The following is a 15,596-nucleotide window of genomic DNA, read 5'->3' on the forward strand; positions in this document are numbered from 1 at the left end:
GCATTTCGGTATGATGCGGGCTCTGGCCCCAGGCAGGAGTAGAGCAAATCTTCAATAAACAAACAATGTTGCAGAAGTAGTGAAACTCAATGTGATGCATATTTTGAGTAGGTTTTTCCGCATCAACTAACACTAAGGCCAAAATGACATGAATGAAAATTCTCCAATGTCCTACATTAGTCCTGTAAGGTTATTAGCGGGAAACAATGGAGAAATCAAAATTAAAGTCCAAGACTTCTGCAGCCAGAGGAAAATTGAGTCTCATTGGATGTGAGTGAAAGTTGTGTCCAATGCATTTTGCACATTCAAAACAGGTGAGTATTACTTATAAATAATACTGGCTTGTGAAAATCTGCCATCAGGAAAATGCTTAAAAATAAACAGTAGCATAAAAAGGTCCTTAACTGTAAATACTGGAGTTACTGCAGCGTTGTCATGCTGCCATTGAGCTACCATTGGAATTTATACAATTCAGGATGACATGTGGTAGTCACCCTGTATCACGGTTTCACTCAACTGTGATGCAGGTTGGCTGCAGGCCTTGATCCATTTCTTGCATTATTCCAGACTGTTTAGGTTTTAGAAATGTAATAACTTGTATTTCGCCTTCGACATGCTCTGGGTGACGGCTGATGGGGTTGCATGCTCCATACTGACAATGTTTGATCATGATTTCATATTATTTTCCTGGAAATCTCGATGTCTGCAGCAGGTTAGGGATGATACACCCTGGCTACGATGTTGCAGGTTGAGTTCCTCCAGATAAGGGGCGTGGTCTTCGGGTCATATTACGACCGCCAATTGGTCACTTGCTGACAAACGCCATAGAATGATTGAAGGGTGGCATCAAATCAATTCTACGCAATAAACAGATCGGGACCCCATACTGACTCCTGCTAGATACTGCAGTTAATTGTGTTTTCAGACGTAACATGATTTTATTTATAGCTACTATTTATTATGTGATGCATTTGGAAGAGATTGATCAGTTGCATTTTGCATTTATATACATTTTATTGCTTGTACTTTATAAATTATTAAGGGCAACTACCTGTCCACTGTCGCCATATTATTTTCAAGAAGGATCACAACCAAATGAGTGACTTGGTGCTATATTGACTAGGTTTCAGTCCTGAGAAAACTTTTTTATCCATTGGCAAATTAGATAGATTCAACCCTGCCAATCTAGAGACTTTGTTCAAAACGAAACAATTACATTTTGTGAGTTCCGACCCTGTGAAATACAAGTACTACGCATTTAATAAAAGGGGCTTGTCAAAAGTATTGACAGAGCATAAAAAAAATCAGATAAAGACTGTAAAAAAACAAAAAATATTTGAGAGCATATCCATCATATTTATTCCAAGTTCTCTTTTTGAGAATATCATCACAGAGTCATTTTGATCATCAATCATTTTATTTTATTTTTTTTTTCTAAAATGCCAAATACTTAACAGGATTTGAGAATAAATCCAAAGTTGAGTGCACAAAAATGTTTCACTGCAGGCGCTTTATATACAATAATGAAATCAACAACTTTTTTTTTAATTACAGAATTCAACAGCGTTAATATTTAGAGTCAATTTTATTCAACCTAATAACGTTGACAAGACTGGATTCATTTGCACAGAAGATATCTCTTAAACACGGCACATTGATTTAATGTACAAATCAGTGAATTTTGCTGAGTTGAAAGTGCATCAAAGACCACTGTATGCTCTCTTGCTTTTTAATTACATTAAACAATTAAGCCATTTGGTCTCATAAACAGACCTGCATCTGCAAACTTCGAGAACGAACACCCCAAATATCTTCCACATATATTTACCCAGAAAATTATACTGTTTAGCAAATCCAAATTGATTGTACCAACATTGAACAATATTAGTGTCATTATAAGATGAGTCACCAATGATGATTCTTAAGCAGCTTCGTTGTCGCATCAAGACCAGTTGCCACAAACGTCTGGCAAGAATTAACTTGTAAAAAAACAAACAAAAAAAAAACAAATCAGTTTAAGTGTACATTATCAAGACAAATTAAAATACCAACTTGGAGCAGCTCTTTAGTTCACTCTTTCTGTTTGCCAACAGTTTTCTGGAAGTGTCCCTTTCAGATGCTCAAATATGTACATTTTCCTAAAGAGACAAAGTGTTTGTTACGCAAGTGAACAATCCGGACAGAGAGCAATGAGTACCAACATAACCTTTGAATATTTATACACTTTTAATTCACCGAGCCTCCTTAAAACGTAATCTGGTGATGATGCCTCTACTGTGTACAAGATACAATGGATCTGAAATGCTATAATTCGGTTCGACATTATGCGTGCGATGGAAGAGAAGCCAAAAACACTTTCAAACTGTTTAAATAAATAAAATTAAGTATGGAACAGACTCTTTCTCAGAACAGACAACTCATTTAGATACATGAGTTAACTCATCCTCTCCCCCCTCTCAAGTCATCTGTAGAGAATAATGAAAGTGCTCTTGTCAAACCTGTAAAAAAATAACTTTTACACCACAACCGGGCTAAAGCTGGAGGGCTTCTGTCACAAAATTCTTGACAAATGTTTTGTTTATTGGTGGTCCTCCCCCCAGTCGCCCTGCTGCTGCTCGTCCCCCTCACTGGCCATTGGCTGGATTAGTTGTCATTTGTTGAAAGGAAGGCAGGCGGGGAGGATGACTGTGGAGCAGGCTGGGCCTGCCAAAGGCTCCGCCACTTCTCCTTCCAGCTCCGTCCACGTTCCCTTCTCTGGGCTGTAGCAGATGGTTGAAGACTTGTAGGCACCCTGTGGAAGGGGAACATCAGATCATCTCTTTTATTCCTTTCAATGTTTGGATTTGTAACCTCAATGTTTTATGTTTTGTTGGGATTTCATTTGATGGACCAACACAAACTTGAAAGGTGGAAAATGATGAATGGTTTTAAACATTTATAAGAAAACACTTCTGAAGATTACAGCATGCATTAATATGTCTGGATATAATGTGTCTACAGGTTACTGTTTTTATTTACTGTAAAGTACATTTACTACCATGCTCCAGCTGTAGCCACCCACGAGGAAGATGCTATCATCCAAAACGGCGCAGCCCGGACCACTGCGGCCCTCCAGTATCGGTGTCTGGAGGATGTTCCACTGGTCAGCTTTTGGGTCATAACACTCAACCAACATAACATCAAGATGGGAGAAACCTGTCCAAGCAAAAGAAGGAAGAAAAGGAAGAATGTGTAAACTGTGCAGACGTTCTATATTTTACAATCAACCTTATATTGTGAGATTAAAATAAAAGTCTCCCAGTAGAAAAATCAATTATTTGTTTCTGTGTTTTCTCAGTTTTCTTTCTGCTTTTTTTGTGTGGGCATGTTGAAAAGGGCAATGTTGAGTACCTTTGTGAACAAATCTGTATTGAGAGGAACACAAATGAACAAGTAGTTCTGGTGTCATCTGGTTGCACTGCCTGGCAACTGGCACAAAAATGTAACAAAACATATAAGGTAGTCTTAAAAAATCAAATAACTACGTTATGAACAACCCATAGACACTGTTGGAACACATTCAAGTTGCCAACATTTCATTCTAAACCATACATTTCTATAAAAACAAAAATTGGCTATTTAATTTCCTTTGCTTCTCAGAGCCTGTTAGGAAAGTTGTAAAAAAAAAAAAAAAAAAAAAAAACAGATGCTCGCATTTACTTTCTGTCTGCAGATTCAAAGATTTCTTTGTATCATCAGTTCTGTTTCAGATTTTGCATTCTCAATGGTAGAATAAGGGTTCACAAGGTGACGAAGGCCAGCACCAGACATAGTAGCCAAACGATTTGTACACAACTGCAACAGAGAGCACAAATCGCGAACCTTCGTCATTTTCTGAAAAGTCTGAGCGCTCACCTTTCAAATGGTTTCCACCGATGGCATACAGACGATCGTTCATCCCAGCCAGGACGTGAATGGCGCGCTTTGTGTTCATGTCTTGTTTTCTAGCCCAAACATCCATTACGGGGTCATAGCAGTAGAGCCAGGACACATACTCGCCATTATGTACTCCACCTGTAACATGTAATCAAAAGCCTGTTTTGTTAATACAGTCAAAATATAACTTTTGCAAAAATGCAGTGCCTGTGCTTTGCACTACATAATGAGATAAAACCATTCAATGAAAGAAATGCAAGGAATACCTAATGATTTTAAGGCATGGAGAAAGATTATACATTTTTGATCGAATCACATTTGCCTCTATTGGAGTATATTTGGATCTTTTGCTGAGTCAATTTTTTTTTTCTTTTTTTTACTCTAATAGATTATGATGTGTCACATTTAATGGCTGCTTCTCCCATCTGTTTTGTTCAAACAGGCTGGTGTCTTTGTTTGCATGTTTTAATGTTGCCACAATGACTGGAGTACTGATGAGTCAGTGCTACTAAGATCTGGCAGAAAACGATAAGGTTTCAGTTTGTGACATTCTGCATTTGAATGACGGCTCAAATGAAAGTGAAAGGCCCCTGAAGCAAACATGTACTTTCAAAACAAATAATAACAGGAACCAGGGTGGTTGTGAAGATTTTACATTAGATGATTGAGTAGATTTTAGCCTACCTCTCTTTGTGTTACTAAATGCATCAGAAATGTGTTCTTGCTTGTCCTGCACACTCTAACAGTGTTCTGAACACGTCATCCCCACTGTGAAAATGGGGGAGACGATTTGTTTTTCAGAGTTGGAGAGGTGGAACAGAGTTGATAAGAATATGGATGGATGCATATGAATACAATGCAAATCCTCATTCAGCAGGGTGAAAATATGGCTGCCTACTATAGATGAAAGCATGGTTGTGAGTTGAAATGGCTCAATTGAAATCCTAAATGCAAGTGAAAGTCTTTAGCAAGACTTGAAAATTGCTACTCAGAAAAGCTCTCCATCCAAACTGAGTGACCTGTCTTGCAAATTGCAGAGGTGGTGACCAAAATGCAGTCCACACTTTGTAATCTTTATTTTGTTTGAATTACAGTTTTTAGCTGCAATGTGGCAAATATGAAAAGGTGCGATAGGTACCATTATAAAAGTATTGTTGTTTTGACATTCATGTTTTATTTTATATGCTTGTTTCAACACAGGTTTTTAAAATGAAGTTATGATTGTACGTTTCAAAGGATGCAACTGTAAATATGCAAAATTTACAAGACAAAGCTGCTTGTCAATGTTGTCTGTGGCTGCATTTAACAGTGAAAAACATGTGGGAGTGTGCAGCTGGATTATGACATCTTTTAAATAATTATTCTGACTCACTTTAAATTTTTTATTAATGCAACATTATAATGTTTCTTTGCCTGACGTGTAACATATGTTATTTATACAAGATTTTTTTAAAATGTAATTTCTGAGCTTCTGTTTCAGTAATAGTTTGCAATTCATAATGATTTATTGTGATCAAACACCTGATATCTTCTAGCAGCAGTATGCCTTATAAAGCAAATGTTTGGTAACCATAGTTTACAGGTAACCTATTTTTCCTGACCTGATATGTAGATCTTGCCATTATGCACTGCTCCTGCATGTGCAGCTAAAGGCTGTGGCAGAGATGACACATAATTCCACTCGTTCGTCTCCAGGTTGTAGGACTCCACGCTGGAGAGGTAGCCCGTCTCATTCCGACCTCCAATTACATACAGGTGCTTATCCAGGCGGCAGGCAAAGAAACTGGCTCTCCTGAGGAGGAAGAAAGGGGGAGGAGTCAAACATGCAACATCATCTCTATATAAAACCCTATCACACTTTTATGCTTCTGTCTTCTCTGTTTTGATGTAGGGGATGAGAACATAGGAACTCTCACATTTTTATATATGTAAACATGTCACGAGATAAGTCAGGCTATTGCAACAATGACTTTAAGTGCTGCTTCAATATAAAGGTAAAACCTATCTTGTGAACTAAAACCCGTGTTGCAGTGTTACAAAGTGAAAGACATTCAAGAAATGCTGTATGCTCTTCAAACTGTGAGCAAATGTCTTTGGCAAACTGTTCTTTTTCTGGAGTGAAAGAAGCTGCGTTATGCTAATAGTTAAAAAAAACTATTTTTACTCAATTTTCAGTGATGTTTACAACTGGCTCTTTTCTAAACTTGTCTCTTTTAAACTTAAAAGAAAAAGTTACAAACCTTTCCTGCATGGGAGGCAGCTGAATCCAGCTGTTGAATCTGGGATCATAGCGGCTGACGAAATTTGTACTGTGCTTCCCTGGAAATGAGCAAACAAAAAAAGAAGCCAAAATAAATGATGCCATTCAAATATCTTCATCTTTATTATATTAGTTAAAATTATTTAGTGAGATTATAGCAGGACCAATGTCAAATTTCTTATTTGTGTACTTAAATTTGACAAAACAAGTCTGATTCTGACTTTGGGGAAGTGGGGAACTATCAAATGTTTAGAAAGATTAGATTTAATCTCCTGGCTTTGAACAGTTAACACTACCAGTGTTTCACAAAAAGTGCTGGTGGGACCATAAATACTCCAGTGATACCTGCAGTTAGCTTCCTGTTCCAATTAATGACAAGTGTTTACTGGAATGTTGTTTGTTCACTCAGCTGATCTAACCCTCGAATGAGTGTTTACAACCATCTGAAGGTACATCACCTCTGACAGATATGAACCAATGCAAATGTTTGCTGTGACAGTATTTTGTGATGGTGCTGTACCGTTTGGATTCCACTGGTCCTCTCCACCCAGCAGCAGCAGGAAGTTCTCCACCTCTACCACGCAGTGATGAGCGCTGTTGTAAGGCATTACTAAATGGCAAACAGAAAAACAGGTCAGTTACTGTACTATGTAGTGAAGCGTCTACCATACTGCATATTACACCTTTTCTGCTGTTCTGCTATTTATAGTCAAGCGAGTAGAATGGGCTGATATTCCAAGGTTTTTGCATATTTCAGAAAGTTCAAATTAAAACCTACGAATTGCATTGAAGCGGTTATGAAAATTTAGATTTTGCACATGTTGATGTTGAGATGAGAATGATAATTCAAGTGCAGCTTTAATTATTGCAGAGTTGGTGTTGTGCTAAAATATGCCACAGCAGTAGATCTTCCAGAGATATGCTATGTCGCTCCAATAAAGATAAACTGCAGAATATCATGGTCTTTTTTTTATGTGTTTGGCATTAGACATTCACTGCAGCTGAGGAAGGATTTTTCTTCTATGTATGTTTTTGTGCTCCATGTCTCTCCTCCATCTTCTTCTCCTGAAGTGACCCCATTGAGATGTAGAGAAATGGTCTTAGGTGACAGTCATAATGAACATGATCGTGTTCACTCAATAAATCTCGGGCCCGGTGCTTTTTGAGCACAAATCAGTGAAATGTTAAAGCCCACCTGTCTGTCTCCATCAGTCATTTCCACTGTCACCTCCCCACCGCCTGATGGATCACAGTTGCTGCAAAATTAGACAGCCTTGAATCTCATTTCTTTCCAATTGGCCTCTCCCTGCAATCTCACTCAGGCTGGATGACATGAGCTGGTCCTCTACGGGAGGGGAAGTCTCAGATAGGAACTAATGCTACATACGCTAAACACAGCTTTATCTCAGATGAAGGGGATTAGGCTGCCTGCCTTCAGTGCACCTCAAAGAGAGGTTCCATACAGCTGCCAAATTCTCTCACATGCTATTTACATTATCATTCAGTCAGCAGTATATAGGACACGGATCGGCAGCTTTTTATTTAGTATCTAGTGCCTGTACTTGCAAAAATAAAAAATAAAAAATCATGTACTGATACAGAAGATTATTTGGTCTACAATGTCTAAGTGTCAAAGTTTAAGGTATTCTAAGAAGATCTGAAAGACTCTGGTGAATGTTGAAAAATGTGAGGAAAATAAATAATAAGACAGACCACCACTATACAGTTCAAAATATTTGACTAGAAATGTATGAGGTACACCAGGTGTCCAAAGAGCCAGGTTCACTTTCAGTCCAGCTAAATTAGTGGTTTAGGGCCAGTGTTAGTAGAAGACCATGTGCTTTTATTCACTAAATAAAAGCACATAGTGACCAACCTGATGGCAAGAAAAATTGATCTAAAAGTATATTTCTTGTCATTTTGTGGTAGAAATCAATTATGGAAATAACTGAAAAACTGTTAAAACATGCATTTGTTTGAATTTTTATATTAAAAATCATCAGATTGTTCTTAATCATTTTTAGCTACCGTTACCTAGAACCAATGTCGGTTCTTTCATTGTGGGATGAAAGAACCACTCAAAGCTCTGAAACCACAGGTTGCAGACTTCTGTTCCAATTACAAGTAATAAAACAATTATGAAATGGAAGGAAAATAATACATTGTTTTTCTTTTATCCCCGACAGAAGTGCATACATATTGAGCCCCAATAAATAAAATTGAGTGCAACCAAGGAAAGGTAGGGAGATATAATAAAAGTTACTGTTCGGTGAAGGCCAGAAAAGGTATTTTTAGAGAAAAAGACCCTGCCTCATAAAAACGAAGAAACACACCAGATAGGTCAGGGATAAAGTTGTAGAGAAGTTAAGATAATAGATTTAAAGATCTTGCAAGCATAGTTCAGTTTCTCATCTGAAAACTGAAATAATATGGCACAACTGCAACTCTACTGATATATGCCAGTCCACCTAAACCAAATTTCCTGGCAAATAATTTGCAATCCAGGTTGTGGGGAAAATGTTGACAGAAGAACTTCAGCTTTTATGAAATATAGACAAGAAGAAAGCCATTAAAAAATTATTCTGTAGTTTGTGAAAATGTAGAAGAAAGTTATTTGGTAAGATAAGGCCAAAACAGCCGAAAAAGTAACACTGCACATCACTTTGAACAACACCATGAAACATGGTGGTGGCAGCATCATGCGATTGTTTTCAGAGAGGTTGGTTGGAGTTGATGGTAAAATGTCTGGAGCTTAAAACAGGGCAATTCTGAAGGAAAACCTGTTAGAAGCTGAAATGACTTGAGAGATGAATGGATGTGCATCTTCCAGCAGGTAAATAACACTAGACAAACACTCAGAGCTGCAGTGGACTAGTTTAGATTACAGCATATTTGTGTGTAAGAATGACCCAGTCAAAATCAGTGCACAAAGCAGGAGAGACTTTCCCCATAAGACCTGCATTTGTAAGAGCATCAAAAGGTGGTTCTACACAGTATTAACTGAGAGCGGCTGGAAATAAACAAAAAGTGTAACTTTGTCTTGGGCTATCTCATACAATTCTCTAGAAAACACACTGATGTTTTCAAAACTAATGTAACAAAATATGAAAAAGTTCATAGGGTATGAATACTTTTGCAAGGTGCTCTCTCTCTCTCAATATACATGGACATTTGCTCCCTTCCTTTTACTGACCCCTCTGGGTCAACAGTCATTGAGGGAGCAGAATGACCAGGTGCTCTACAAGATGGGTATCACTGCAGTGTACAATAAGCTCCAGGGCTCACTAGAGGGAGTCAGAAGCCTCTGCATAGAAGCCACAGTGTTGGCTGGTTGAATGATTTCACAGCTAATGCACCACTGCTGCTTATATGCCTTTAACACCAACACGATCAAATCCAGCTAAGGAGAATTCCTTTGTTCCACAAGGAAACATACCGTAGTTACAACCTTGTTTTAGTTTTTTGGAGCAGGTTGTTTTCAGAAAGGGAGACAAATTTTGCCCATTAACGTAGGCTGAATCTCTCCCTGCCTTTGTCTTGTGTTCAGCCACGCTGCTGTGGGTACACTAGATGGCAAACTTTCCACTAGAATCGGCAAGCAGCGGGCATCTCAGACACAGCGAGGGGAATCAGATTCTGCCTAAATTGTGTTGATGAATGTCTTAATCAAAGGCTGTCCCTCTCAGGTTTCGCCTCATTGAAAAGTTATGATTGAATGTTAATAATCTTCTATTCCACATCCATTGTGAGGAAGCTACATCAGGTGGGCACTGATGTGTTAAGGGGATGATTTTGCAGTTTTGTCCTTCCACTTGGCCACGGACCATTTGAGTGTTAACTTTTCAGTCGTGAGCATCAGAAATCCCTGTTGACCTTTTGCTTGTTGCAGTTTATGCCTGTGAGTGTGAGTTTAATGAGAAAATGACAATATATACACCAGTGAACTTCATATGCATGCCTCCGCTGATAAAAATGAACCCTTACAGACCAAAAATGAGCTAAAACAGCAGATCTTTTTATTTTGCTAAGACAGCTTAGGACTCATAATAAGGTGAAGAGGAAAAGAAAAACACAAATTAAAACAGATACACTTAAGTCTGAACCGCTCCACCTACCTCAAAGAGACAAAACAGAGCAGTGGACAATATGTATGAATGAAGAAAAGCAGCTGAGATATGACTCCGACAAAAACAAGGGACAAGAACTCAATATGTCCAGCGATGAGCATGCAAAGGAGAAATGTAGTTTCCCAGTCACTCTGCTCTTGACCTTTGCAGTGTGGCAAAAATATAGTGGTGAGCCTCAAAAGGTCAAAGAAGACAGAGAGCAGACATACAGACACTCCAAAGAGGTGAGAGCAGTATGGATGTGTTTGCACATTCTCAAAGGTCTCAAATATCTCCTCTTTGGATCCAGCATTTCTTCAAAGGGACACAAAACATGACAAGCATGTCTAAAGATGATAATTAAATTCATATATCTCTTATTTGTCATATCAAGCCAATTAACGTGTGCATTAACTCAGCTTGCAAGTGACACAAGGTCAACAAGTTGACTGCCACCCAATGCAGCAGTATTCACAGTGTAATTTAATCCAACCATTGATCAATGTGAGTGAAAAATCATGTTACTCTTAGAATCTTTCGAGGGCAGATGTCATTTCTTATTGTTCCGTCTCTGCCTGCAATAGATCATTAGATCCCAGCAAATCTCATCATGCATCCCGCCAGCGTATTTCAGCAAAAACAAGGGAACCCGGGCATGAAGCTCCACAATGCTGTGAAGTCACGCTCTGATTAAAAACTTATATTAAAAGTGATGGTGATACATTATTACCTGAAGGATTTAGGGAACTCCTTACTCTCATTTTCTGCGGAAATTAACCCGTGTTAAAGTCATCCACAGGAACAACTATTTCTCATTGTAATAGCCACTGAAACAAGACGCCTCGAGTGCAGGAGGCAAGAGCCTTTTGCAAACTCACTTGTGAGGATCTTCCATGTCTTTTTCTCGTCGTCATAGTACTGGACCAAATTGCTGGGAAGGCGATCGGGTCCAGGAGGCAAACCACCCACCAGGAGCAGCATTCGCTTATTGGAACGGATTCTGTAATGCCAGAGGTGGAGGTTTTTGGAGAAAGGAAAAAAAAAAGCATTCAGGACATTTTTGCAATTATTTAATGTAAAAAAAAAGAAGAAAAAAGGTTTTGCTTTGACTTTTAATTTCAATCTGCATATAACAAGAGGTTATAATAAACCTCGTGAGCAAATTCATTACAATTAGCTAAATTTGCTCAATCGCCTATATATCCTTATGATGTGTTACTGAATGGTTATTGTACACTAAAGATGTGTTTTCAATTAGCTGTGAAGCGAGGATGGTCCTGCAGGGTGCCATGCTGGAGGCTAAAAGCACAGCACAGAACATAAACCTGACTATACACTGTCTCCATTTCATTGGCTACAGTCGTTCATGTGACTTCTCCAACCCAATTGTTGGATGTTTCCTGCTTTTCGTAGATCAATTATAACCTGAAAGCGGCACCCTCTACTGCAAATTAATTACCATCGTTGGATTCTAAATTACCATCAGTGCAGTTCTACAAATTTATCACAATACGCAATGAAAACAATGAATGAAGCTCGTCTTTATGTTCAGATGAAAACACTTTTCTTCTGCTCTGTTTTTATTTTTTCACACTTGGGTACATCGCTGTGGTTTTAGTGTATGTCTCGCAATATGGAAGCCCTACAGAAATGTTTTTGGGGCAATTCATATGCAAATGAGGTCTTGGACATAAATAATAGTGATTAATTGAGAGGAGAGAAACACTGCCATATTAAACTAATTATGAGGAGTCTTGATTTGTTGCACATTTGGGTGACTATGAGGGAAAAGATTTATTATTTGGGCAGGGAAGGAATAGATATAGCTTGCAACATGATTAAAAAAAGACAATATAGTACGACAGGACTGACACTGATACTAACAAACACAAAAATGTATCATTCTAAAGGAAAGTAGCAAAGTTTTATAAAATCACTCAACTTATTGTAAATACCTATCTACTACAAGCTGCTTCTCAAACTGTCAATCCAGACAAACATGAATATAATGTGTGGATAGTTTTAACATAAATACTACATCACTTTCCCCACAAGCTGAAGAAATTGCTATGAGAAAATACACCAAACGAGCATTAACCTCTGTTACATTTTTTTTCCCATTTAACTTCAATTCCAGGAAAACTCTTTCATTTGGATCATAAATTCAGTGCAATTACCATGTAATTACCATGGCAACAACTCAATTTCAGCATTTCAGGCTCCGTTTAATAAAGGCGCTTCCAATCAGTCACAGAAAATTCATAAAGATTTTTACATCTCGTCCACATTCATTTAAAATGAGTGACAAACATTTGAGGAAATGAAAAAAGGTGTTTTTCCCATCAGAGTTTGACACATGTCTGCTTTGCTGTTATGAATGAAGTGCAGTAGGGAGTACATTAAAGCTCTACACAGAGGAAACGCCCCACCATCTTCATCATATGACCATCAACCCACAAAGGTCTAATTGGTCTCATATGCTGTAGTTTCATTTGTTGTTATATTTTAGCACCATAATTACTCTCTCATCCCAATTACTCAGTTGTTTGAATGAATGTCTATGAGCTTATATCTTTTTTGCCTCTGTTATCCTCACCTGCTTGCCATGGTCTGCCTGCAGTGCTGTCTGAATGGCATCAGGTGGTAGTTCATGGCATCCAGCAGCAGTTTCTGGCACACAGGGTCACTCCTCATGAAGTCCACAGATTGCACCCTCTCCACAAGCTCTGGGGCGGGTATGAGGGCAAAGCGCAGCCTCTTCATGAGGTCCGGAGCGTAGTGCATGCGCGTCTCCCGGTCATGCTCCAGCCAGAGGACAGACATCTGGAAGAGAGCCAGTTCTGACTCCACTGGCGGAGGCAGAGCATCCAGCATTGCACACATCTCCTCAAAGTTCAGCAGCAGTACGTCCTCCACCAGGTACTTGTTGGCCAGCTTCTTGGTCTCATCGAGCCCGTGCAGGGCAGCAATCTTGCAGATTTGCTTGTAGTTCTGCACAGAGATCTGATCATTGAGGAACTGCACACTTAGCTTGGTTATCTGGGGGATGTTGAGGATCTTGCTGACTGAAAGCACCTCTTCCACCGTGTCCAGGGAAAGAGTAACATTGGCAGTGTAGAGGTACTCCAGCACTAGCCGTAGTCCGATGGAGGAGCAGCCCTGCAGGACCAGGTTGTTGATGGGCCTGGCACTGGTGGTCACCAGCTTGTCATCTGGGGAGGATGAGGGGGTCCCACTGCTGCCCTGATCCCCCTTGCTTCCCTCATTGCTGATCACATTATGGGAGGAGAAGAGGGATCTGAAATACTGTGAGCAGGACGCCAACACAGCTTTGTGGCAGTGAAACTGCTGTCCCTGGGCAGTTAGAGTCACATCACAGAAAAGCTGCTTTCTCCACAGGAGGTTGAGCCCATGCAGCAAGGTGTCACTGTGCGTTGGGTCAAAGGTGGATGTTCTATCACCCGATCTGGACATGACTTCCTGACTGTGAACGCCACCTAGGCAACAAATAAGCAATGCAAGCCATTTATTTACACACCAAACATCTGCACTACAAGCGATTTCTCAGTACGTTATCTTCCATTCCGAGCAGCGGGTTAGGAAAAGCTGCCGCCAGCGCGGCTTCTGGCGCCTCCAACTTTGGGATCTTGGTCGTAAAGCAGCAAACAGAAACGCAGCAGTACTTCCCACAACGCGCCGCTCTTATGCATGCTCAGCTGAAGTGCGAGACGCTTTTAAAGCCGGGGGGGTACGGAGCTCGGCGTGGAGCCGAGGAGCCGGAGACGCTGCGGCGCTTTTCCTCTCCGTGGCGCGGCTGAAGTTGTCGAGGGGAACCGGAGGAGGGGAAGAGAGAGAGCCGCCTACCTCCGCCGCGCTGGACCCGAACAACATGCAGCATCCAGCTATCTTTTCTCCAGTCTTAGTGCACACACCCCTCACACTGAGGACATTACACTGATTTACGGAGTCAAATACAAAAGCAATCAGTTCTGTCTCCGAGCCGTCAGCAGCAGCAGCGGCGGCAGTGCGGGCGTAAAACGGACGTGAGTATTCGGATAACATTCGCACAAATGCATTTCTCGGTAAAGTTAAAACACATAACGCGTCGCTTTTTTTTGTTGTTGTTTCCGATGCTCGTATACAAGCTGGATCGGTGTGCGTAAACTTGGACCCAAACATGCCGTAGCGTCGTCCCTAAAAGCGCCTGTCACAACTAAATGATGTGAGCAGCTTTCCTGAGAAGAGAGACCAAACTTACCTGACTTCTGCTCTTCACGCCAAAAAAAAAAAGAGAAAGAAAGTACGGCTCAGGATCCAAATATCTCCCCAATATTCCTTTGTTCTTCTGTTTTTTGGTTGTTGTTTTTCTTTTTTTTTAAAGACTATCCCTTTCCTTTAAACTCTTTGTTCCGAGGTGTCTCCAAATAACCATTGATTCCAACTCACAAAGTCACTATTTCGGGCTATTTGTTGACGTTGATCATTTGTTCTTCTGAATTAACAAGAAGTGTGTGAGTGTGTGAGAGGGAGCTGTGCTTTCTGCAAGAGAAGAAGAAGAAGAAGAAATATACGTGTGACAAATTATGCTACCAAGAAACAACACATCATTATCCTTGGGCCTGGGGCTCAGTGAGTCGTAACGAGAGTAATAGGAAATCCACGGTTGGGGAGAGAAACGGTCGTGCATGGCCGGTGGAGAGAGACCATGCAGGGGTATGGATGCTGGAGAGACTCGCAAAATTATGGCTCAAGGCTATTGTAAAAACTGTCGAGCGTAAATGACTGCGATTTCAAACATCTTTGGAAGAAAGAAAAGAGAAAAGGGGGGAGAGGGAAAAAAAACCCGACTCTTTCCCTCGCTGTTATAGAGAGAACCGTCAAGTTTTAGTGCGCATTGCTAATTAGTCAATTTCTCTCTGCCTTCACAGCCCGACGACTTTGCTGCTGAGCTGAAACTGCTAATTTCTGGGACCAGCCTTTTTTTGGCTGTGAACTGGATGGATGAATGGCTTGTCTCGCACAAATGACAAAAAGCCCCTGCCTTAATCTCCATCGCCAAAATAACCCCCTCATCTCATTCTGCTCCTGCTAGTCCTTCAAAAGAAGATGCTGTGCACTAACACAAGTTTTGCATCTGTATAATAAACAGCATCTACCATGATGTCCATATTGTTTAGATTGGGAAGTGGAAGCATTTAAATTCCTCCTTTCACTCTGTGACAAAAGGCACCTGACGCAGCATCACAGCACACAACCTCAAAGTGATGCAAGAAGTTTACAGAAACAAGCACATAAAGTGGTCTGTTATGAACTAT

At 40.1% G+C, this 15,596-nt stretch overlaps 1 protein-coding gene across 1 annotated transcript; it reads right to left on the reverse strand.

The window, feature by feature from the left end:
- Window positions 1-1,566: 1,566 nt before the first annotated feature.
- Window positions 1,567-14,725, reverse strand: klhl14 (kelch-like family member 14). Its single transcript, XM_055032519.1, has 9 exons — window positions 14,540-14,725; window positions 12,878-13,778; window positions 11,160-11,281; window positions 6,696-6,785; window positions 6,156-6,234; window positions 5,517-5,707; window positions 3,895-4,053; window positions 3,038-3,195; window positions 1,567-2,791 (listed from the first exon to the last, which is right to left on the reverse strand). Exons 2-9 carry the CDS (start codon window positions 13,753-13,755, stop codon window positions 2,651-2,653), a joined length of 1,818 nt encoding a protein of 605 aa, XP_054888494.1. The 5' UTR covers window positions 13,756-13,778; window positions 14,540-14,725; the 3' UTR covers window positions 1,567-2,650.
- Between the last annotated feature and the right edge of the window lie 871 nt (window positions 14,726-15,596).

This window comes from Poeciliopsis prolifica, unplaced genomic scaffold (genome assembly GCF_027474105.1).
Source record: "Poeciliopsis prolifica strain line A6 unplaced genomic scaffold, Auburn_PproV2 SCAFFOLD008, whole genome shotgun sequence".
In the NCBI taxonomy this organism is placed as follows: domain Eukaryota; kingdom Metazoa; phylum Chordata; class Actinopteri; order Cyprinodontiformes; family Poeciliidae; genus Poeciliopsis; species Poeciliopsis prolifica.